Source organism: Euprymna scolopes, chromosome 45, assembly GCF_053919585.1.
Source record: "Euprymna scolopes isolate OS-2025 chromosome 45, ASM5391958v1, whole genome shotgun sequence".
In the NCBI taxonomy this organism is placed as follows: domain Eukaryota; kingdom Metazoa; phylum Mollusca; class Cephalopoda; order Sepiida; family Sepiolidae; genus Euprymna; species Euprymna scolopes.
The window spans coordinates 49,524,280-49,547,198 of record NC_136526.1 but is presented as its reverse complement, the minus strand read 5'-3'; the positions used below and the strand labels follow the sequence as shown (position 1 = coordinate 49,547,198).

Sequence of the window (22,919 nt, the reverse complement as noted above, 5' to 3'; positions counted from 1 at the left end):
ACGAGATGCAGTTCACACGGTAGTACATCTGTGCTCTGTTTACGGATTACAACAGGAACATTAGCCTCGACTTCAGATTTCTTATTTTTTACATTTCTGGTGAAAATATCAACCGCTTTGTATTTTAGGAGAGTCATAAATCATTGGATTGTCATTATTGATGAGGACTGTGGAAATATTCTCAATAACAAAAATAAAAGAAAAACACAACACGACCTTAGCATTATCAATTTATTTCAAGCCTTTTCAAATCAGGAGCGAACATACATACACACGTTTTTGCTTTTATTTATATAATAGATTATTTATGCCACGAATAATAGATTAATTTGAATACTTTTCATGGTTGATCAATGCTCTACGCGGTGTAGCCTCAGTCACAAATTAGACAAAGAATAGAAAAGAACTTCGACTTTTTATTTGTAACAAAATTTGTTTCCTCATTCTCTCGCCATGCGTGGTTTCTTATTATGACTGTTATGTAGCCCAGATCTTGAACATGATCGTCTTCTGAAACATGCTCTCTCCTTTTTATAGTCTTCTTTTTTCTTACCTGGCATCATTGTATGTAGTGTGTGATCCATGTGTGATTTTACCTCAGCATTTTTTGCATAAGTGTGTATCACACACTTTACAAGAATAAGGTTTTACAAGAAGCAGATTGTTGTGTAAAGGCTACACACATCACATGAAGAACGTTTACCCGATGTGTGATTTTACCATCACATTAATAAGGTTCGTTTTTTTTGTTTTATTTTACTTTAGTCGAAGTTCTCAGAAATCAAGGGGCCCATAGACTTGAAGTCTATGTGAGCCACATAGATATTCGCAGGTTCCATTGAAATTCTTTATCTCTCAAACACCAAGTCAGCAAAGAAACTGAGAACATAATTTTTCTCTCCCCGATTAACCATTTTCATACGTTGTCATCTTTTGTTCTAGTCTCTTGGTCTTACTGGATTCCAGGACAAGAATTTATCTAGTCTTGTGGAGTATCCAGTTTCGTGCTATTTACTTCTATGGAAAAAGTATCCTCATGCTAGATTGTTCTGACAAACCCCTGTACAGAGAGACCTTAGACACTCGAGGGCAGTGTCTAGTAGGCATTCAAGAGTGTGTATCAGCATGTGTGATTTTACCTCAGTATTTTTTGCATATGTTCTATCACACACTTTATAAGGTTTAAGGTTTTACAGGAAACAGATTGTTGTGTAAAGTCTACATACATCACATGAAGAACGTTTATCCCATGTGTTCGTTCTCATATTTGATTTTACCGTCACATTAATAAGGTTTGTCTTTAGTGTGTATCACCATGTGTGACTTTACCTCAGTATTTGTTGCACATGTTCTATCACACACTTTACAAGGTTTAAGGTTTTACAGGAAACAGATTGTTGTGTAAAGTCTACATACATCACATGAAGAACGTTTATCCCATGTGTTCGTTCTCATATTTGACTTTACCGTCACATTAATAAGCTTTGTCTTTAGTGTGTATCACCATGTGTGACTTTACCTCAGCATTTGTTGCAAACGCTTTATCACACGTTTTACAAGAAAAAGGTTTCTTTTCAGAATGTGATCTTCGCATGTGCATCACAGCATTTGATGACTGTGTAAACCCTTTGCCACATACTTGACATGAATAAGGTTTTTCTCCCGTGTGTGTTCGCATGTGTAATTTTACATCAGCATTGGTGGCAAATCTTTTATTACAGACTTTACAAGAATATGGTTTCTCTCCAGTGTGTATTCTTCGCATGTGTATCGCAGTGTCAGATTGCTGTGCAAATGCTTTGCCACACACTTGACATGGATAAGGTTTTTCTTTAGTGTGTGTTCGCATGTGTAGTTGTACCTCAGTATTGCTAGCAAATGCTTTATCACAAACTTTACATAGACAAGGTTTCTCTCCAGTGTGTGTTCGCATGTGTTCTTTTACCTCAGCGTTGGTTACGAATGTTTTATCACATATTTTACATGAAAAATATTTCTCTCCTGTGTGTATTCTTCGCATATGTTTCATAGCATTAGATAACTGTGTAAATGCTTTGCCGCATTTTTCACATGAATGAGGTTTCTCTCCAGTGTGTGTTCTAACATGTAATTTTAACTCAGCATTAGTTGCAAATAATTTATTGCACACTTCACATGAAAAAGGTTTGTGTCCAGTGTGTGCCCGCATGTGTGCTTTTACATCAGCATTGGTAGCAAATGTTTTATCACATACCTTACAACGATAAGGTTTTTCTCCAGTGTGTACCCTTCGCATATGTATCAGAACATCCGATTTTTGTCTAAATGCTTTACCACATACTTGACACGGATGAGGCTTTTCTCCGGTGTGTGTTCTTATGTGTAATTTTACATCAGCCTTGGTTGCAAATGTTTTATCACACATTTTACAAGAATATGGTTTATCTCCAGTATGTATTCTTCGCATATGTATTGCAACATTAAATTTGCTTGCAAATGCTTTGCAACACACTTCACAAGAATAACGTTTCTCTTCCATGTGTGTTAGCTCCTTAGCTATAAAATGATTTGAAGATGCCATAAAACACTTTACCAGAATGAGATTTATGTCACGTGTTTACAAGTGAAATTCTAAATGATGATTGTTTGAAAATGCTGATATATACAAACTTCACTAACTAATGTTTCTTTCCATCTTCAGGATTGTTTGAAAAATCTTCTACCACACACTTCACAATAAATCAAATGTTTTTAAAATGATTTACCGTACATTTCACAAGAATGACGTTTCTTTGTTACCTTAGAATTGTTTGAAAACGCTTTTTTGCACTTTAATATTTTTCTATAGTTTTTAGAAGAAAATAATGAAAAATATTTCTTACATTCTTCTTAACAACTAAGTTCCTCTTTCGTTTAAAGTAAATATTTTGCAAAAATGTAGAGTCATTTATAAACAAACTTTTTAACGTTATATTCATTTAAATTTGTTGAAATCGTGAAAACTGAGAATTGTTTGAAAATGCCTCACTGCCCACTTCAAAAGTGTATTATTTTCATCAGATTTTGAATGCTTTGAAGATGCTTCCTTTAAAAACTATGTTTTGAGCAAAAGGTCATTTGTAAACACTTCAAATGTATAGCAGTGTTTATTTCTAAACTTCTCACTGAAAATATTAAACTAAGGATTTCACAGTAATACTATCTGTTTAAAATGCTCGACATATGTTCTCCAGTTTGTGTTCCATTTCTGTAAGTTGATTCATTTATATTATTTAATGCGAAACAAGTAATAATCTCAGTGCAGAAGAATAAAATAATTTTCATGATGCTTATATGAGTTGTACATTGTAATGCGTACCTGTAAATAAAAAATTATAAAAATTTTACATTAAAAATCAATGATATGCATTAAATCAAGTCAAGAAATAAAATCTTAGATCTTATTACATAGCTTAATAATCAAAAAGGTATTAATCGGCACACGGTCATTAAGTGATTTTCTTCCTCAATAGCAAAACATCATTATCTCAACTCATGTTCGAAATTGTCACTGTCAATTCTGTAATGTCAAAATGTCAAAACTTCCACCCTAAGATTCCAACCTTGTTATCGTGCAATCTTGTTACTATGCAAACTCTTTATTACTACGCAAATGCAAATTGCATACCATTAAAAATTATCATTTTTATCAAAACGTATTTTTTATAAAATATATTTCTCATTCGGTGAAATTTTTTGGGGTCCTGCTAATGAAAACATAATTACTTCAGTCAAACAATTATCAATATATTAATAGTAGAGTGTGTGTTCTTTTGTGTGTCGCGCTTACATCTGGGTCATTTAATTATGTACTTCCATTTCTTGTCATAAATAATTTTACTAAGAATTCTTCATAAGTTTTCATTTTGTTTTCGATTATAGCTGATAGCACTTAAGTCATCTCATTTTTCATAAATAATTTATCAAGAACTCAAGTTTTGGTTTCGGTATCGATTATGACTGAAAAAACTCACGTTTATATATATATATATATATATATATATATATATATATATATATATATATATATATATCAATGGCCATCTTCAGTGTCATCCCTGCTTGAGCGTGTGAATTCACCAGTAAGACTAAACAAAAAAGTAATTTTTCAGCTCATGGACTTTAAGTGTCTGAGGGAGTGGCACTCGTCTGACAAGACGTTGCAATCATCATGTATGCATGCATGCATGCATGTATGTATGTATATCTGTTTTTATGTCTGTCTAAAACTTTCAACAGAGGAGACAGATTTTCACAAGATCATATCGTTTTGAAGCGCGACCCTTTAGACGAAAAATATCGAAAAATTGGCTAAAAACATTTATTCCTTCACCCTTAAATGGACACTTTTCGATTGACTAGCCTTAATTTAAATCTTTGCCACTTCTTATTTGGCGATGAATCCAAAACCAAAGACGTCACTTTTTATGTTCTTTTCCGCTTTCACGGTAAGGGTTCAAGCCTGCCTGCCTACTACAACTTTTTTTTAGCTCAACACACACCTCCAAACACCCAGGCAACGCCGGGCACCCAGGCAAAACCGGGCACCCAGGCAACGCCGGGCACCCAAGCTAGTTGATTAATAAAAGAAAATAAAAGTCAAAGAAAAGAGAAATCGCCAATATTTACATGGCTTTTCAGGTTCATAAAAATTCTTAAGTGTGTTAAGTTTTACATTGTTGTATATACTTATGAGCTCACTAACATCAACTGCTAATATGAGGGATGACAACACCGCCAGAAGAGAAAATAAAGAAGAGCAAAAACACATTGCCGTTAGTGTATATTGAGTGACAGCACGTTGTTATCACACAAAACATAAACTAAAAAAAAATGGAAGAAAGAAAAACGGACAGACAAGAAGGGCAAATAACTGGTACATTAAGAGTTATCTCCCTTGACTGATAAATATGCCCATAACTTAATACTGGCATAACAAATTCAGTTTTCTTTCTTACTCTTTTTCTTTTTAGATAGAAACTAATAGGTTAAACAGATAAGAAAGTTCTACTGGTAAATTGGTTTAACTCTACGGCTAGACTTAGGAGTTTGTCCACACATATTGGTTGTCAACCAGATAGTGTGTGTTTCCTCTGATATGTGCGGGAAGTCACCTGAATGATCATCATCAGTCACAATAAAGCGTTAGATGCTTAGTTACCAGCTTAATGGTAATTGCTTATCAGTGGTCATGTTGCTAATTGTTTCTTGAATGCAAGCTTATTAAACAAGGTCTAGTCACTACCATCCTTGCTGCTATGCCTCGAATATGCAGGATTAATATTTGAGCTATGTTTCGAACACTAAGTAATCAACCTTGTGGAATCTGTATGTCTTGACCCATAAATGGAAACTGGAAAACTATCGAATGTTGATTCAATCATTTTGCTTGGAATGAAAGTAAACAACGTTCACACCCATCATTTTGTGTTAGGCGAGTGTGGGGGTACACATTTTCTTGCGCAATCCACTTTTGTACATATAAACTAGATAAAGTAGAAATCTTCAACAGCTTTATCAGTGATAGGATTGGGGTTACGGTTTTGAGAGTTACTTGGTTACACAGAAAGCCATTGTATTTTAACAGACTTGAAGCTGAAGGCAGAGTGTTATATTATGACAACAGGAAAACTATTTATGGGTCTGACGGTCAAACAGATGTTTAGAATAACATCTCTTTATCAATCTCAAATCCGCTCAGTTGAAATTATTTTCCCTTGTTTTGGTTTGTGTGTTTGACTAAACAAATAGGGCCAGCAAGGCAATCGAGACTTTCCAGGGATTGTTCACATAATAACAGTAATCACCCAGCTCTATTATAACCGTTATTCACATAAAAATCGACCAACATACAGGGTTGGGTCACCTAGCATCTATAACATATTTCTTAATGAGAGGCGTCATGTTGATACCAAATCCTTGCTGTGTGACACAAAAGCGCTAGCCCTTGAAAAAGATAGTTTGGAATCATCGACGTTGATCTGAGGATATATGACCTTTTTGTCCCTGCCATTGTTTTAGCTTTTGTGTGCATATTTCTACGTTGGAATTGAATGCATCCACAAAATTTAATTCATGATAGTTCAACACTGGACGTACCTTTTGCTTTTGCTCCTGTGCAATCGCCATTAATTGAATTAAGCCCTTGAGAGGTCCCAGTCTCTCCTGGGGATATGGAATCAACCAGCCATTTGCAATCCAAAGTTCTAGTTCCTTTTGTACTCTTCTCTGACGTTATCAGGCACTTGAACTGGCAAGTCCTTTTGAAGCCATTTGCACCTTGCGATCCACACTTTTTCATCTGAATTGACAAAGATATCGAAATCGGGTTCATTAATACACAGAGCTGTACATACCCTTCTTCTCCCCACAATTTCTACCTCTCCAGCAGGTGATACTGTAATGCTTTCCAATGCTTGAATTGCATCGATTCCAAGCAGCACGTAATAACTGAAGGTCTTCCCACAGATCATGAGAATGTTGACTTTAGACTGAACACCCCCACCCCTGAGGATTGGCATAATTTCGACTCCAAAGGAAGCCTGTTATACTCCATAAATCGTCCAAATTCTTATTTGTTGACCGCTCCATCTCTGGCATCAATTTGTATTAACTATTGACTGGGAACACCCAGTGTCGCTGAGCGTTGACCAACATGTCATTGACTTCCATATCAACCACAGGCAACAGCACATCTATTAACCGACCTGGGGTAAGAGTAGCAACAGTACCTTGTCCCCATACTTTTGTCTTGAACAATTCTATGCTATGTGACCTAGCTTGTTATGTCCCCTGCATTGCTCAGTCTTAAGCAGTCCCTGGAGAAATGGTTGGGTTCACAACATCTGCAGCATCTTGGCCCTTATTTTGGTGGTTTGCGTGCTTTCATAGCTGCCATGACCGGTCCTGCATCTTACAAAATGTTTTGCAATCCATATAGTTATTCGTCCAGTCCAAGCTCATTTAGCCTTAAAGATGTTTAAAGTAGCTGACTGGTGTCGTCTTGAAGACCTGCCTAAAAAGGTGCATCCTTGTATGCAGGTTTTCATTCCACCAAATGGTATGGCCAGGTAAACGCTACCATTTTGCCCAATTTGAGCCATCGTTTAGTAAATTGTTATAAAAGTTGTGGGCGCTGTCATCTTAATTCTTTCTTCCTTGACCTGACAGCTTGATTTCCACATGACGAGTGGATGCTTTAAGAGTAAGCCATTTTCTTGGTTTCCACAATTTTACCCACACTCTTCAGATTACAAAATAATTCAGCCATCATAACTACATCCCAACGACGCTGATGCCTAGTCTCCATCTTTTTAACATCCCAATTAAATCTCTTCCCTGGTTCAAATATCTGTTAAAGATTCCTCCGCCACATGATAAGTCACTTCACTACGCGCATTCACACGTGAACATATCATGTAAGAAAACACTACCGAAGGTGGTGAAATGATGTTAGATAGTCCCAGGGTGCAGGGGTCAATACCATGCAAATTATAATTTTGTGACGGCTTTGATTATCAGATTCGTTGTCAGCGACTGCAAATACTTCTAAAAAACCTAATTAGAGTGGTTGGTGTTCTGTTGTAGCATAAAGTTACATTTACCCATATTTTTATGAATAAAAGTAAAACAAAATGTTAGTACTTGTGAATGGCCACATATTTTCATTAATTTAAAGAAAAAAAATAGAAAGATTAATAAAATTCATGCAAAAATTGACAAGAAAAATGTGTTTTTCTTTTAGAGTTGCAAGACTTCATTGAAAATAAATATTAATATATTCCAAAAATAAGTCCAAAAGTAAGTTTAAAATTTAAAAACTGGATTTTTGAAAAGTTTGGATATATTACACTACTGGTCCACCATACATTCGAAGAAAAAGTGCATGGCTTCATAGCAGATTAGACAAGCATGAGAATACCAGCGTTTTTATTGATTTATAATTTGTTCAAATGCGTTTGAATTCTTTGTACTTGTACAGTTTAATCAAGACATAAAAAAATGGAGATATCAAAAAACAGTTATATTGTACGTATCCGTTATGGAATGAAATTCTCCCCCAAAAAATTTCACTCAATTACATCAAGTAGTTTTTTTTTTGTTTATTTTTACAGCGAAAAAACAATTTGTTATGATACCGAGCAAAAGGTTCGATTATAAGAAGAAAAGCTAGTAATAAAGATGGGGAGGGAGTGTCGGTGCTTTACATAGAGTTATCTCCCTGCGGTTTGTTAAAAATTTCTGTAATGGCTGACTTCAACGCGCCCTCATAAAAACGTGTTTTTCTGCTGCTGCTGCAAAAAAAACCTACTCGATCAAATTAAATGAAATTTTTTTCGTAGATCTTCAACCCAAAACGGATACTTACAATATAACTTTTTTTTCGATATTTTTATTTTTTAATGTCTTGATTAAACTGTACAAGTACCGAATTCTTTAAAAAAAAAGTCCAAACTCCATTTAAACATATTTTTATATAATAGAAGGTTATTTTTAGATTAGAGATTAAAAGATTAAAATTCAATTTCTAACATATACACAAAATGTTAGCGTGTATGAATGACCACACATCTGCATTAAATTAAAGACAAAGATAAATATAAAAACCGGTCATAAATTGTTTTATAATTTTTTTTTATTATTTAGAGCTCCAATATTATATCGAAAATAAAGATTAATATGTCCCAAAAATACAGTCTCAAATTTCCAAACCGAATTTTTACAAAAGTCTGGCTATTTTACATTACTGATCTACCATACATTCGAATCAAAAGATGTGGGTACTAGTCCAGAGAGTGATCCGGACGTAAATAATAACCTTATTATTAAAAAGGCCATTCTTAACATGGGGAGGGGAGGGTGTTTTGTACGTATTCTATACTTCAACCTTACAATTGAATAAAAAACATATCATAAAACTTTAATTAAACTTGGAAATACGATTTAAAAATAGCGCGGAGCACTATCTGCACTAGCACCAAGCTGTGTGACTCAGTGGCGGCATAGACGGGCCATAACACAAGAATATTGGCACTTTTGTTTATCCCTATTCTAGAATTTGTCCAAATGTGTTTTTAATTTGAACTCCATTTAAACATTTGGGTTAGTAATACTATACACATAGATTCGAAAAAGTTGTCAAAAAACAAATATATAAAAAATAAATGTTATCAAAGGCAAGATACGTTACTTTTCTATATAACTGGATAACTTTTTAGTGTTTTTATTTAATGTAACATCAACTCGAAAAAACATACAGTGTTTATCAATGTATTTGAAAAATACAAATGGCAGCGGACTACCGCCGGACTAGTGCTGAACACGTTAAGTTTGGGAACATCAGTTAAAACTAAAAAACTATACAAAATACTGTTAAAAACCCATCGAATATATGTCACCCTACGGTAACATATATTGAGCGAGTTTCTAACAGTATATTTTTTTTAGTTTTAGCTCATTTTCCAAACTTACCGTGTTTAACAGAGAGTCCGGCGCCATCTTGAATTTTTAAATACATCGGTGAACACTGTATGTTTTTCGAGCCGAATAAACATGTTACATCGAATAAAAACACTAAAAACATATCCAGTTAGGTAGAAAAGTAACTTATCTTGCCTTTGATAACATTTATTTGTTATATATTTGTTTTTAACAGCTTTTTAGAACCTATGTGTGCAGTAATACAAAGCCAGAACCTTGTTTTTAATATATAAAGAAGGTTATTGTTATATTATAAAATAAAATATTAAAATTCAAAATAATGATTTATTTTCGATAAATTTATGATCAATCAACATTACAAATAATATCGCAAAAGTCAAGACTTACTTTTTTGCCCAGTCTTCTTCTTTCAAATGATGCATTCAATTAAAATAAAGAAATGAAATTTTCAATATTTAGATTAAAAACAAAAACAAAAAAAATAATTTTATAACAATATTTTCTTTTTTACAAACAAGTCACGTCGTCGGGAGCAAGTAACTAACAAATAGAAGAGTGTCAATCAAGGGAGGTAATTCCTCAAAATCCGTTTCTCCTTTTCCGAGAAACTGTGGCGTAAAGTAACTGGTTAGTAGAAATTGGGGGTTTGACTTTAGAAATTACAAATCAAATTTGTTTCTTTAAATCAAATAATCATTTGAAAGAAGAAAACTGGAAAAAAAATGTAAGTAATGGCTTTTACGATATTATTTGTTATGTAAAAAGAATTGATCACAAATTTATCGAAAAATATCGGGGTTGTTTTACTAGATTCGAAAAAGTTGTCAAAAACAAATATTTATATAATAAATAAATGGGCACTTGTACAGTTTAATCTAGACATTAAAAAATGAAAATATCGAAAAAAGGTTATAGTGTGCGTATCCATTTTGAACTGAAGATCTCTGAAAAAAAAATTCACTTAATTTGATCGAGTAGTTTTTTTTTGTTTATTTCTTTTTTTTTGTTTTTGTTTTTTTGTTTTTTTTTACAGCGGATAAACACGTTTTTATGAGAGCGCGTTGAAGGCAGACATCTTGGATTTAAAAAAAGATTTTTGGGGAGTTTAGAAACGCTATGGGGAGATAACTCAATTTAAAGCGCCGACACTCCCTCCTCATCTTTAATACTAGCTTTTCTTCCTAAAAATCGAACCTTTTGCTCGGTATCATAAAAATTGTTTATTCGCTGTAAAACAAAAACTACCTGATTAAATTAAATAACATTTTTTTTTCGGAGAACTTCATTCCATAATGGATACGTACAATTTAAACTTTTTTTTTTTTTTTTTTCGATATTTTCGTTTTTTGGTACTAGTGGACTTATTGATCCGTCCTGAAATAAAAACATTATTATTTAAAAAGCCATTCTTAACATGGGGAGGGGAGGGTGTTTTGTTCCTATTCTATACTTTAACCTTACAAATGAATAAAAAAAACATATAAAACTTTAATTAAACTTGGAAATACGATTTAAAAAATAGCGCGGATCAGTAAGTGCACTAGCACCCATTTTTTTAATGTCTTGATTAAATTGTACAAGTACCAAGTACCAATAAATGTTATCAAAGACAAGAGAAATTACTTTTATACCTAACTAGATAATTTTTTTAGTGTTTTTATTTAATGTAAAATGTTTATTCGACTCGAAAAACATACCGTTTATTGATGTATTTGAAAAATACGAATGGCAGCAGACTCTATGTTGACCACATTAAATTTGAGAAAATGAGTTAAAACTAAAAGAATTATACAAAATATTGTTAGAAGTCCACCGAATATATGTCAGCCTATGTCATGGTAACATATATTGAGTGAGTTTCTAAGTTGTAATATATTTGTTTTATGACAACTTTTTCGAATTTATATGCATTTTGAATTTGACTATTTTTATTTTATACTAAAAAAATGACCCTCTAAGAGAAAAAATGTTTTACAAAAATAACAAAGATGTGTCCGTCTATACGCTCTTCTCTCTGTAATAATTTAAAAATAATAAATGACAAAATACCTTGTACCTAAAGGAATCAGAAATTTATTAAAAATAAAGACACAAATGGATTGACAATGCATATTTATTCATATTACATTTGTTAAAAGGAAAAAGGTAATAATTAAGTATTATTACCTTTTTCCTTTTAACAAATGAAAATTTACAATCATTTTTCAAGAGGAAATTGTCTTGTGTGTGTGTGTGTGTGTGTGTGTGTGCGTGTGTGTGTGTGAATAAAATTTGTTCAAAATTCTCTGGCAGACGATAACTTTTTAAAAGAATTCTATTTTGTAGGAAATTTTGTACGACTGGGAACAAAATTTCAATGAACGGTGTTCATTCTTTTTTATGGAAATCTTGCACGACTGGTGAAAATTCAAGAAAACAGATCTTATATGATACAGTTACTTGAAATCCTGAACACTTCTCGAGTTTGTGCGTTTCTTCTTTTTTCTCAAGCAATAAATAATAAAATATTACTTGATGATCTGAAAATTAAAATATGTACATTCTAAGCTAATATTGTTATATCAATATTCTTATAAAATATTCTCCTTTTCTTTAGTAAAGAAATAATATCTGGGTTGTAAACTTTAAATGAAAGATGCGAAGAGATATATGTTATTTATTCTTTTTTTATTATTCATTCATCGTTTGGATAAACACATTTTAATTCAATGATACTTTTAAATAATTCGCCACTCTAAATAAATTACAAAATATTCGGAATGTTTTCCGATATTAAATACAGGATACATTTGAATTTGTTCTCTCCAAATATAACTTTCGTTAAATTATGGCACCGTCACGATTTTTTCTTTAAATAAATTAATTTTTCCTTGGATTTTCTATAAATATAACTTTAGATAATGAGTTTACGACATAAATTATTTGCTAATTCTTGGGTCTTTCAAAAAAATATAGAATAAAATAAGTGTCTAATTTAAAAAAATATATAAATTATAAATATATATATATATATATATATATATATATTGTATATGTATGTAATATATATATATATAATGTGATATAATATATATATATGTGTGTATATAATATATATGTGTATATAATATATATATGTGTATATAATATATATATATGTATATAATATATATATATGTGTGTATATATTATATATAATGTGTATATAATATATGTGTGTATATAATATATAATGTATATATAATACATATAATGGATATATAATACATATAATGTATATATAATACATATGTATATATAATATTTATAATGCATATATAATATATATAATGTTTATATCATATATATAATGTATATATCATATATATAATGTATATATAATATACTTATATAATATACATATATAATGTATATATGATAAACATATATATATATTTATATCATATACATTATGTATATATAAATATATATATAATATATTTATATAATATATATAATGTATATATAATAAATATATATAATATATTTATATAATGTATATATAATAAATATATATATATATACTATATATAATATATATGATGTATATATAATAAATATATGTATAATATATTTATATAATATATATAATGTATATATAATAAATATATACAGGGTGGGACAAAATAAGGGTCCTATTTTTAAAAATTCATAAATTCATGTAAGTTTTAAGAAGTGTTTTCCGGCCAAAATTTGTTTTGTTTATTTCAACAAAATCTCGGAAGGGTCAGTCTACACACACATAAATTTTGGTGAGTTTAACTTAATTTTGTGGAAGTTATTCAAATTTAAAGATAGGACCCTTATTTTGGCCCACCCTGTATATTATATATTTTTATAATATATATAAAATGTATATATAATAAATCTATATAATATTTGTATAATATATATATAATGTATATATAATAAATATATATATTCATATGATATAATATATGTATTATAAATATATATAATATATTTATATAATATATTTAATGTATACATAATAAATATGAAATGTATATATAATATATTTATGTAATATATATAATGTATATATAATACATTTTTTTAACAAAAACGAAGACTTCAAAAAATGGGTTGATACCAACAAATAGTGTATTTCATCGTTAGTTACAATTGTTTTTTGCTTGGCCTTTTGGTTAAGATCAAAGTGTAGTATCTGTTCTTCAGATGCTGCACTTTATTTTCTTGTTCTCTTTCGGTGGAGGAGAAATCCTTCATGACTGAGACAATTTTTATTTTTGTACCTTTTCTCCACGTTAAAAAACGACCCTGGTGTCTAACTCTGTCCCGTGGGGAGGCATAGTAAATAGGTACAATTGTTTTAAGACTATTCGGACCAATCCAAACATTATGTCATTTTAAAATTTTCACAAGAACAGTCTTTCTTCAGATTTATTGAAGAAAAAAACTCTTTAGAATAAAACATTATGGAACCATTTTCGTTATAAGAAAACCATCAAAAATATTTTACCTATATCGCATCCCTGCAAAGTATTTTTTTAAGATTTGTACATTTACCTATTTTTGTATCTCCATTAAAAAAAAATGTTTTCAGCCAATCACATTGCAAGAAAAGAGAATATAAAAATATTGTCCCTAACAGCCTTCGTGTGGAGCTGGTCTGTCCACTATAAAAAGAGGGAAAATGTGCGAAAACCAGTCATCGAGCCCAGAGTTACATTCAGTCAACCAGAATGGAGTAATCATCGGCTTTGTCGGATTTCTTTTTCCCAACGTTAAACACTCACCTTCACGCGCATCATTCATCAAACTTCTCCACATGGAAGCACCAACAGCGAGAATTAATATTTACATTTCTTATTTATACATGATTCCTATTAGCGCCCGACTTTTCTCTCCTAAGAAGTTACAAACATTAACTTTATACCAAAATTCTTCTTTCCTGAACATTCTCACATCCTTACGAACTTTGAACACTTTACATTTATTTTTGCTTTCGTTAAGTTTGTTTTTTAAATAAACGATTGAGAAATTAATCTTTTAAAATTTAAACCTATATTGTTTGTCTGGTTCCTTCTCGCCACCATACGCTTATTCCTAATATAACATTCTGTTAAAACGGTTAATTAAACTGCAGAAACACCTGTTAAAATCTATACAAGTTCTATAATTGAATATCCCTCCAAAAAAGAACGGAAAACATGAACCAGTAGCCCCCCCCCCAAAAAAAAATGGTGGCCATAAAGGGAGTGCATTTCGTCATATCTTGGAAATAACTTGTTTGCTGCAATTTTAATGGTTAGGGGTAATTTTAAAGGATTTTCCGTGGGTGGAAAGAAAATCTCTCCTGCAAATGGTGGCCACAAAGTTGGTTCTCATTTTACGTTGAATTATTATAGAAAAGTGATTCCCCACTTTTTAAAAACTAACATTTCTTCATATCTTGGAAACTATTCGTTTTCCATAATTTTAAACGTTATTTTCATTTTCAGCACGCCCGAAAGCCTTTAAAATTGTTAATTTAAAAGGAATTTTCGAGGCTGGAGTGATTGACCATATTTATGAAATATTAATACATAAATTTTAAATAATTTCAAATAATTCCATTTTTTATGACGAGTCGATAATTTAATTGTGAGAATCCATCTTGAATTGTAAACTTTTTAAAAGTATGAAAACCTATACCGGTTACAAAAAAACTAAACTTGAACTGCTTTGTTTTCTGATTTTTTTTTACATCAACTATAAAAATAAAGTTTATGAATTACATATCATAATTCATTTTTAATACCAATTTTAGTCTGGTTTTATATTAATTTATTTTTAATTTCATGGAATCATTTTCCATTTCTTATTTTCTAATTAATAACAAGTGAACCACATTATTTTTCCAAAAACCATATTATACTGTACTTTTCTATCATTTTGTGAAAAAAGATTGTAAGATTTATTGTTTTTTAACAGATTCAGTATTTTGTTGAATTTCATTTGAAAGTAATGTGCAGACGATCGCTTTAGTCCACTTTGAATGCTTACCTTCGTATTATTTCATTGGTGGAATTGAGTCACGTGATGTCAACAAACACGCATATGACAATCTTATGATTTTGAGCAGTTTTCTTTGAATGAGATTTGTGTGTTGATAAATAAATGTATAGCGCATATCTGCTACCATACTCCAAAGCATCGCACATAAGTGATTAATATGGAGAAACAATTATTGTCAATTTTAGATTTCCATGGTTGTTTATGTTTTTTCTTTCGTTCTTGTATCGATTCGTCAAAGCATTCTGTAATGGTGTATTGACAACGTTGGGCTATCTAAAAGAAATTGATGAATTAAAAAAAAATTAAGTTGGGGTTTTGGTAAAAATACTAAAAATGTTTTCCTTTTTATCTGAACGATGATAGTTATTTATAACATATTAAACGAATTTCACAATTCAAAACAGAAAAGGTGAAAAATAAAGCACATTCAGAATTCGGATTTTCATTCTCAGAATTTGAAGGCATGCTGTTCTTTTTGTTTGTTTTTTTGGTTTCTGTTTTTTGGTTTCGGGCGTTCAGGAAGTATATGGCCAGATTGTGCTTTTCATTTAAAGGGTAAGAGTGAGGAACAAGGAAGAAGAGGGTTTCTGTATGCAATATACATATATATACCTATAGACACATTATATATATAGACACATTATATATATAGACACATTATATATATAGACACATTATATATATAGACACATTATATATATAGACACATATATATATAGACACATTATATATATAGACACATTATATATAGACACATTATATATATATAGAGAGAGAGACACATTATATATACATATATATATATATAGACCCATTATATATATATATAGACACATTATATATATAGACACATTATATATATATAGACACATTATATATATATAGACACATTATATATATAGACATTATATATAAAGAGAGACACATATATATATAGGCACATTATATATATAGACACATTATATAGACACATTATATATATATATATATATATATATATAGACACATTATATATAGAGAGAGACACATATATAGAGACACATTATATATATAGAGACACATTATATAGAGAGAGACACACATTATATATAGATACATTATATATAATTATATATAAACACATTATATATATATTTATATATAGAGAGACAATATATATATCTATATTTATATAAACACATTATATATATGTATATATATAGACACATTATATATATATATATATATATATATATATATATATATATATAGACACGCATATTATATATGCACACATATACACATATATATATACACATATATATACATATATATAATCAAATATAAAAAATATGTTTAGAAAGTTTGTTATTCACTTTATAATTGACGAAAATTTCATATTGATTTGATAATCACTACGCACTTCCATTTTAATTCCAAAATATTAATGTTTATAAAAGTTCAAATTCTTTTGAAATTCAATATTTCAATTTTCGAACTTCGCGAACTATAACGAAACAGTATCCATATTTTGATTATAAAAGTTCAAATAAAGAATTATTTTGAGTCTGCTTACTATGACAGGACCACAGCAACCGCATTTATATTTTTTATATATATTATTACTTAGGAGATATCTCGGCTCTTGCATATTAAATATGCATGTATATTAAATATGTGTAATATATAAATATATTGAAATCGACGGAAAATAATTAATTTGAAAATATATTTATATACATAAGTTAAAAAGACACTTTTTCTATTATTCCATGAAAATTCATCAGGATAATGAATATATAAGTATTTATGTTAATGTATGCGTTATATATAATAAGTAAAGATATATTTAGACGCTGCATATGAGAATATGTAATATTATAAATATGTAATATATATATAAATATATTGAAATCAATGGATATGAATGTGATATTTGTGGTTAAAAGTAAAATTGGGAAACATGCAAATCCTTCTTAAATTAATCCTAATTAATCTCGAATTACCTTTGTGAATATTAAACATTTAAATAAACACAATATATTTATCAATTTATTTACTATTCTCATCTTTTTTAGTTGTTTCACAACGTTTCGGCCAACTATTCCTCTGACCTTTGTCAGGTGGTAACCGCAATGGGATAGGAACCCAGACTCTCCTTACTGCATTCTCAGTAATTACTGCCATCCATAGTTGTTGTCGTCTCACCACGTTTTTAGCCAACTCTGCCTCTGGCCGGCTTTGGGTAGGATTGAAACCGATATCTTCAGACAATTTTCACCTGTAACTGTAGAGATTCAACATCTTCATCCACTGTCCCGGGCCCCGAAGGGTTATAAAGGTTGGATTTTTTGGTCTTATAAATCCACGTTTATTTATTATCTGATCTTCCATGGTAAGTCCCTACCAAATGGTATATATTTTATTTAATTGGAATTCATTATTGAGATGAGTATTATTTATTAATTTAATTAATTATTAATTAAATAATTAAATAATACTCATCTAAATAATGAATTCCAATTAAAATATAAACATTATATTGCTTTGGAAAGTTGATTTATATGCATATCAGTTATATTTTGATGTAAAAATTTTATAATTTTATTTCTTTATTTGTTCACAGGTAACAGTAGAATAAACCCGTTAAATGTGAATGGAATATATTTCATTCTTCTGAACTGAGTTGATCACTTCTTTCCTTTTACAGAATATACTCTCGTACAAGGATCAGTTTTAAGAAGTGAAACAGAAACTAGAGAACATATGTTGATGAACACAAACTGAAAAAAAAACTTGTTTTAAAATGTGTTACTTTAAAAACTAATTTGGAATCATTAAAAACAAATGTTATTCCCATATCAAACTGATGTACATTTTCAAAAGCATTACTGGGATTATTAAACGTGATTATTGTGTTTGTTTCAACGAAATTGTTTAAACCATTAAAACGCATCAGGTATAAATCTTATTCTAATGCTTCAATTATTCTTCTCTTTGAAACTTGATAATTTAAAATACATAAGTAAAAACCATAAAAAATACATAGGTAAAAACCATAAAAAGACATAGATAAAAACCATAAAAAAGACAAAAGAATATATAGGTATAAATCTTATTCTAATGCTTCAATTATTCTTCTCTTTGAAACTTGATAATTTAAAATACATAAGTAAAAACCATAAAAAATACATAGGTAAAAACCATAAAAAAATACATAGGTAAAAACCATAAACAAAGACATAGTTAAAAACCATAAAAAAGACATAGGTTAAAACCATAAAAAATACATAGGTTAAAACCATAAAAAATACATAGGTAAAAACCATTAAAAAATACATAGGTAAAAACCATAAAAAATACATAGGTTAAAACCATAAAAAATACATAGGTAAAAACCATTAAAAAATACATAGGTAAAAACCATAAAAAAATACATAGGTTAAAACCATAAAAAATACATAAGTAAAACCCATAAAAAATACATAGGTTAAAACCATAAAAAATACATAGGTAAAAACCATTAAAAAATACATAGGTAAAAACCATAAAAAATACATAGGTTAAAACCATAAAAAATACATAAGTAAAACCCATAAAAAAGACATAGGTTAAAACCATAAAAAATACATAGGTAAAAACCATAAAAAAAGACATAGGTAAAAACCATAAAAAATACATAGGTAAAAACCATTAAAAATACATAGGTTAAAACCATAAAAAATACATAAGTAAAAACCATAAAAAATACATAGGTAAAAACTATAAAAAAGACATAGGTAAAGACCATAAAAATACATAGGTTAAAACCATAAAAAATACATAAGTAAAAACCATAAAAAATACATAGGTAAAAACCATAAAAAAAGACATAGGTAAAAACCATAAAAAAGACATAGGTTAAAACCATAAAAAATACATAGGTAAAAACCATTAAAAAATACATAGGTTAAAACCATAACAAATACATAGGTAAAAACCATAAAAAACACATAGGTTAAAACCATAAAAAATACATAGGTAAAAACCATAAAAAAGACATAGATAAAAACCATAAAAAATACATAGGTTAAAATCATAAAAAAATACATAGGTTAAAGTCATAAAAATACATAGGTTAAAACCATAAAAAATACATAGGTAAAAACCATAAAAAAAGACATGGGTAAAAACCATAAAAAAGACATAGGTTAAAACCATAAAAAATACATAGGTAAAAACCATAAAAAACACATAGGTAAAAACCATTAAAAAATACATAGGTAAAAACCATAAAAAATACATTGGTTAAAACCATATGCTTTTAACCTAGGTTAAAAGCATGAACCAGTGTTTGGTGGAGTGTTTTTGGCAATGTGCAAAGCTAAATTAATTCAGAATTGTCCTCAAAGCTTAATTCAACTCATGAAGTACTCAATAATTTTTTGTTCTGTGAAACACTTTTATCGATAAAAAAATAACATGAAAACATTAGAAAGAATTTTTATATTTGTCTGTTCAGAAGACAATATTTCCCAACAAAAGTTTAAATGCAAAAAAATTGTGCTGAGTACGAAAGTAAACATGCTGAAATACATTAAAATCATAAAGATTAAAACAGGAGATAATTTATTCTTGCTGTAACATTAGTCAAAAATGATATCCCAAAATACATATGAAAATCCGGCTTAAGGTGAATGTTTAATTTTAAAAGATATGCACCAACATTTGCTGAGGAAATATAGAAGTTTGCTACGTACCATGTCCAAACATATATGAAACATGCAGCAATACTCAAGTGAGAATCCATATTCTTTAAAAGTGAGTGGCGAAGCTTGTTCAACTAATAAAGAATTAAATAGATACACGCACAGTGAAGCCAAACGTTTTTCATGTCAAATATGTGGTAAAACATTTTCAAACAGTTCTAGCGCTAAAGTACACATGCTAATACACACTGGAGAAAAACCATATTCTTGTGAAGTATGTGGAAAACGATTTTCTAAAACTTCTCATGCAAAAGTACACATGCGAATCCACACTGGAGAGAAACCTTATCTTTGTGAAGTTTGCAATCGAGCATTTTCAAACAATTCTGATGCTAAGGTCCACATGAGAATTCACACTGGAGAGAAACCGTATTCTTGTGAGGTTTGTGGAAGAGCATGTTTGAGCAGTTCTCGTTTAAAAAGCCACATGCGAACCCATACGGTGGATAAAGTTTATTCTTGTGAAGTATGTGGGAAGGTATTTTCACACAAATCGTCTGCTAAAGTACATTTACGAACACACACTGGAGAGAAACCCTTTTCTTGTGAGGTGTGTTGTAAATCATTTTCAATTGAATCTAAACTAAAAAGACACATGTTAACTCACACTGGAGAGAAACCTTATTCTTGTGAAGTCTGTGGCAAATCGTTTACAAGAGAGTATGCCAAAGAACATATGCGAACTCACACTGGGGAGAAACCATATTCTTGTCAAGTATGTGGTAAGGAATTTGCATACAGTTCTAATGCTAAGATGCATATGAGAACTCACACCGGAGAGAAACCTTATTCATGTAAAGTGTGTGGTAAAGCATTTGTAACTAATTCAGAGTTAAAAAGACACATGAGAACTCACAGGAACTCGACAAATCGATGAACATCTGGGGACATGAACCACCACCAATAATATCAAATGGAAACGTGACCATGTTTTATAACAAAGACATACAGGCGGGCAGATACATAAAAGACAAGGCCATGATACCAGATATTGTAATATGGAACAAGCCCGAAAGAACTGCACTCATTATCGATGTCACAGTCCCAAATGTTTTGGGGCTTAATAGAGCTGAACGGAAAAAGATAACAAAATATTAGGACTTAAAAAATGATATGAAAATTTCATGGTCTCTGAAAGAAATAAACATTATAGCGGTTGTGAAAGAAGCAACTGGCTTAATAAAAATGAATCTTCAGATATACTTAGAAGCAATCCCTGGAAGACCAAACTGTAACGAAATACAAACAGCATCTATTCTTAAAAGAGCCCTAGTCTCTTTTAACTTACTGAAATAAAATAAATTAAAAAAGGAAAAATCTTGAGGACTTAAATGCCTGCTAAACACTATTTTATGAAGATACTTTTTATCACATAATATTCAAGGCCGAAATAAGATCGCTTCGGCATGGTTAATTCACACAAGTTTTTTACAAACGCCCTTCCTCTTTTGTTCATAACTCCCCACATCAAGACGTTCTCATCTGTTCTCTCCATCAGAAGTAGTGTGAGGTTTTCAAACAGAAACTCTATGACATAACTAAACGATCCATTTCTTCAACTCAACAAAAAAGCCACAGGAAATATAAAACTGTTAAGCGGAAGTATATTTCAGATGAGTTTCTTGCAAACTGACATTTTGAAAGAACCTTTTTCCTTTCCTATTTTTTCTGTAAATACATTTTTCTAAAGCAGTTACAACTGTATTGTCTCCTTTTCTCTTTGTTGACGCCACTACATTTTTCTTACCGAACATAAATAGTAGGATATTGAACATAAAACATCAGAATCTGCAGAGAAGCATGTAAGAACTGACTTCCCCCAAAATAGTAATAATTGTATGCAATGCAAAAAAAAAAATTTATCACAGGCGAGGAAAGCTCAGTCGTAAAATACGCTTTCATATATCTTCATGTAGAATTCATATTTATTATTACAGAGCCAAAAAACTATTGAATATATATATATATATATATATTTCTGTGGAAATATACATATATATATATATATATATATATATATATATTTCTGTGGAAATATACTTGATTTCCTTATAATGTATACCAATCCTTATTTAAGAAGCTCAATGTAATTTCAGAGCAATATAATGAATGAATGACAAAAGTCTATATTCCAAAGTTCATGATGTTGACCATCTTACAATTTATTTCTTTAATTCAGTTGACATTTACAATTCTTGACAGTATCTGTTTCGTAGCATTGACTTAATTATTATATCAATCAGTGGATCTATTTTGCCCTAAACTCATGAGAACAACAAGCAACAATCAATCCATAAAAAATTCAAAATCGCGTAATGTAAACATATTTTTAGATTTTAATCATGTCAACACGTACTTTATTTCCCTTTGATCGATTAATTATTGCTATTTCTTCTGATAAGTTAAGGGCAAAATATATTCACTGGTTGATATCATAATTAAGTGATTAATTCTGTGCTACGAAACAGATACTGTCAAGAATTGTAAATGTCAACTTAAAAGAATAAATTGTAAGATGGTCTACATCGTGAACTTTGGAATATAGACTTTTGTCATACATTCATTATATATATATGTGTGTATATATATATATATATATATATATATATATATATATATATATATATATATAGCAATAAATGAAGAAAATGAAGATCTGAAACTAAAACGGGTATACATCAATTAGGGGTGTTA

At 29.9% G+C, this 22,919-nt stretch overlaps 2 protein-coding genes across 4 annotated transcripts; one reads left to right on the top strand and one right to left on the bottom strand.

Annotated features, from left to right (window-relative positions):
* Nucleotides 1-217: 217 nt before the first annotated feature.
* LOC145269572 (uncharacterized) lies at nucleotides 218-10,102 on the bottom strand. 3 transcript variants are annotated; one of them, XM_080125313.1, is made up of 3 exons: nucleotides 9,847-10,102; nucleotides 6,118-6,319; nucleotides 218-3,337 (listed from the first exon to the last, which is right to left on the bottom strand). In XM_080125313.1, the coding sequence occupies exon 3, from the start codon at nucleotides 2,558-2,560 to the stop codon at nucleotides 1,475-1,477; it is 1,086 nt and encodes a 361-aa protein (XP_079981439.1). In that variant the 5' UTR covers nucleotides 2,561-3,337; nucleotides 6,118-6,319; nucleotides 9,847-10,102; the 3' UTR covers nucleotides 218-1,474. The 3 variants fall into 3 exon arrangements, with proteins under 3 accessions (XP_079981439.1, XP_079981438.1, XP_079981440.1); XM_080125314.1 differs by having other exon boundaries at nucleotides 2,367-3,337; XM_080125312.1 differs by lacking the exon at nucleotides 6,118-6,319.
* A 7,401-nt stretch (nucleotides 10,103-17,503) lies between these two features.
* On the top strand, nucleotides 17,504-21,912 carry LOC145269571 (uncharacterized). Its single transcript, XM_080125310.1, has 2 exons — nucleotides 17,504-17,872; nucleotides 18,104-21,912. The coding sequence occupies exon 2, from the start codon at nucleotides 20,239-20,241 to the stop codon at nucleotides 21,100-21,102; it is 864 nt and encodes a 287-aa protein (XP_079981436.1). The 5' UTR covers nucleotides 17,504-17,872; nucleotides 18,104-20,238; the 3' UTR covers nucleotides 21,103-21,912.
* The last annotated feature ends 1,007 nt before the right edge of the window (nucleotides 21,913-22,919 follow it).

What these genes read in the sequence shown, in the direction of transcription:
- LOC145269572 (XM_080125313.1), bottom strand. Translation starts at nt 2,560, where the DNA reads ATGGCATCTTCAAATCATTTTATAGCTAAGGAGCTAACACACATGGAA.
- LOC145269571 (XM_080125310.1), top strand. Translation starts at nt 20,239, where the DNA reads ATGCAGCAATACTCAAGTGAGAATCCATATTCTTTAAAAGTGAGTGGC.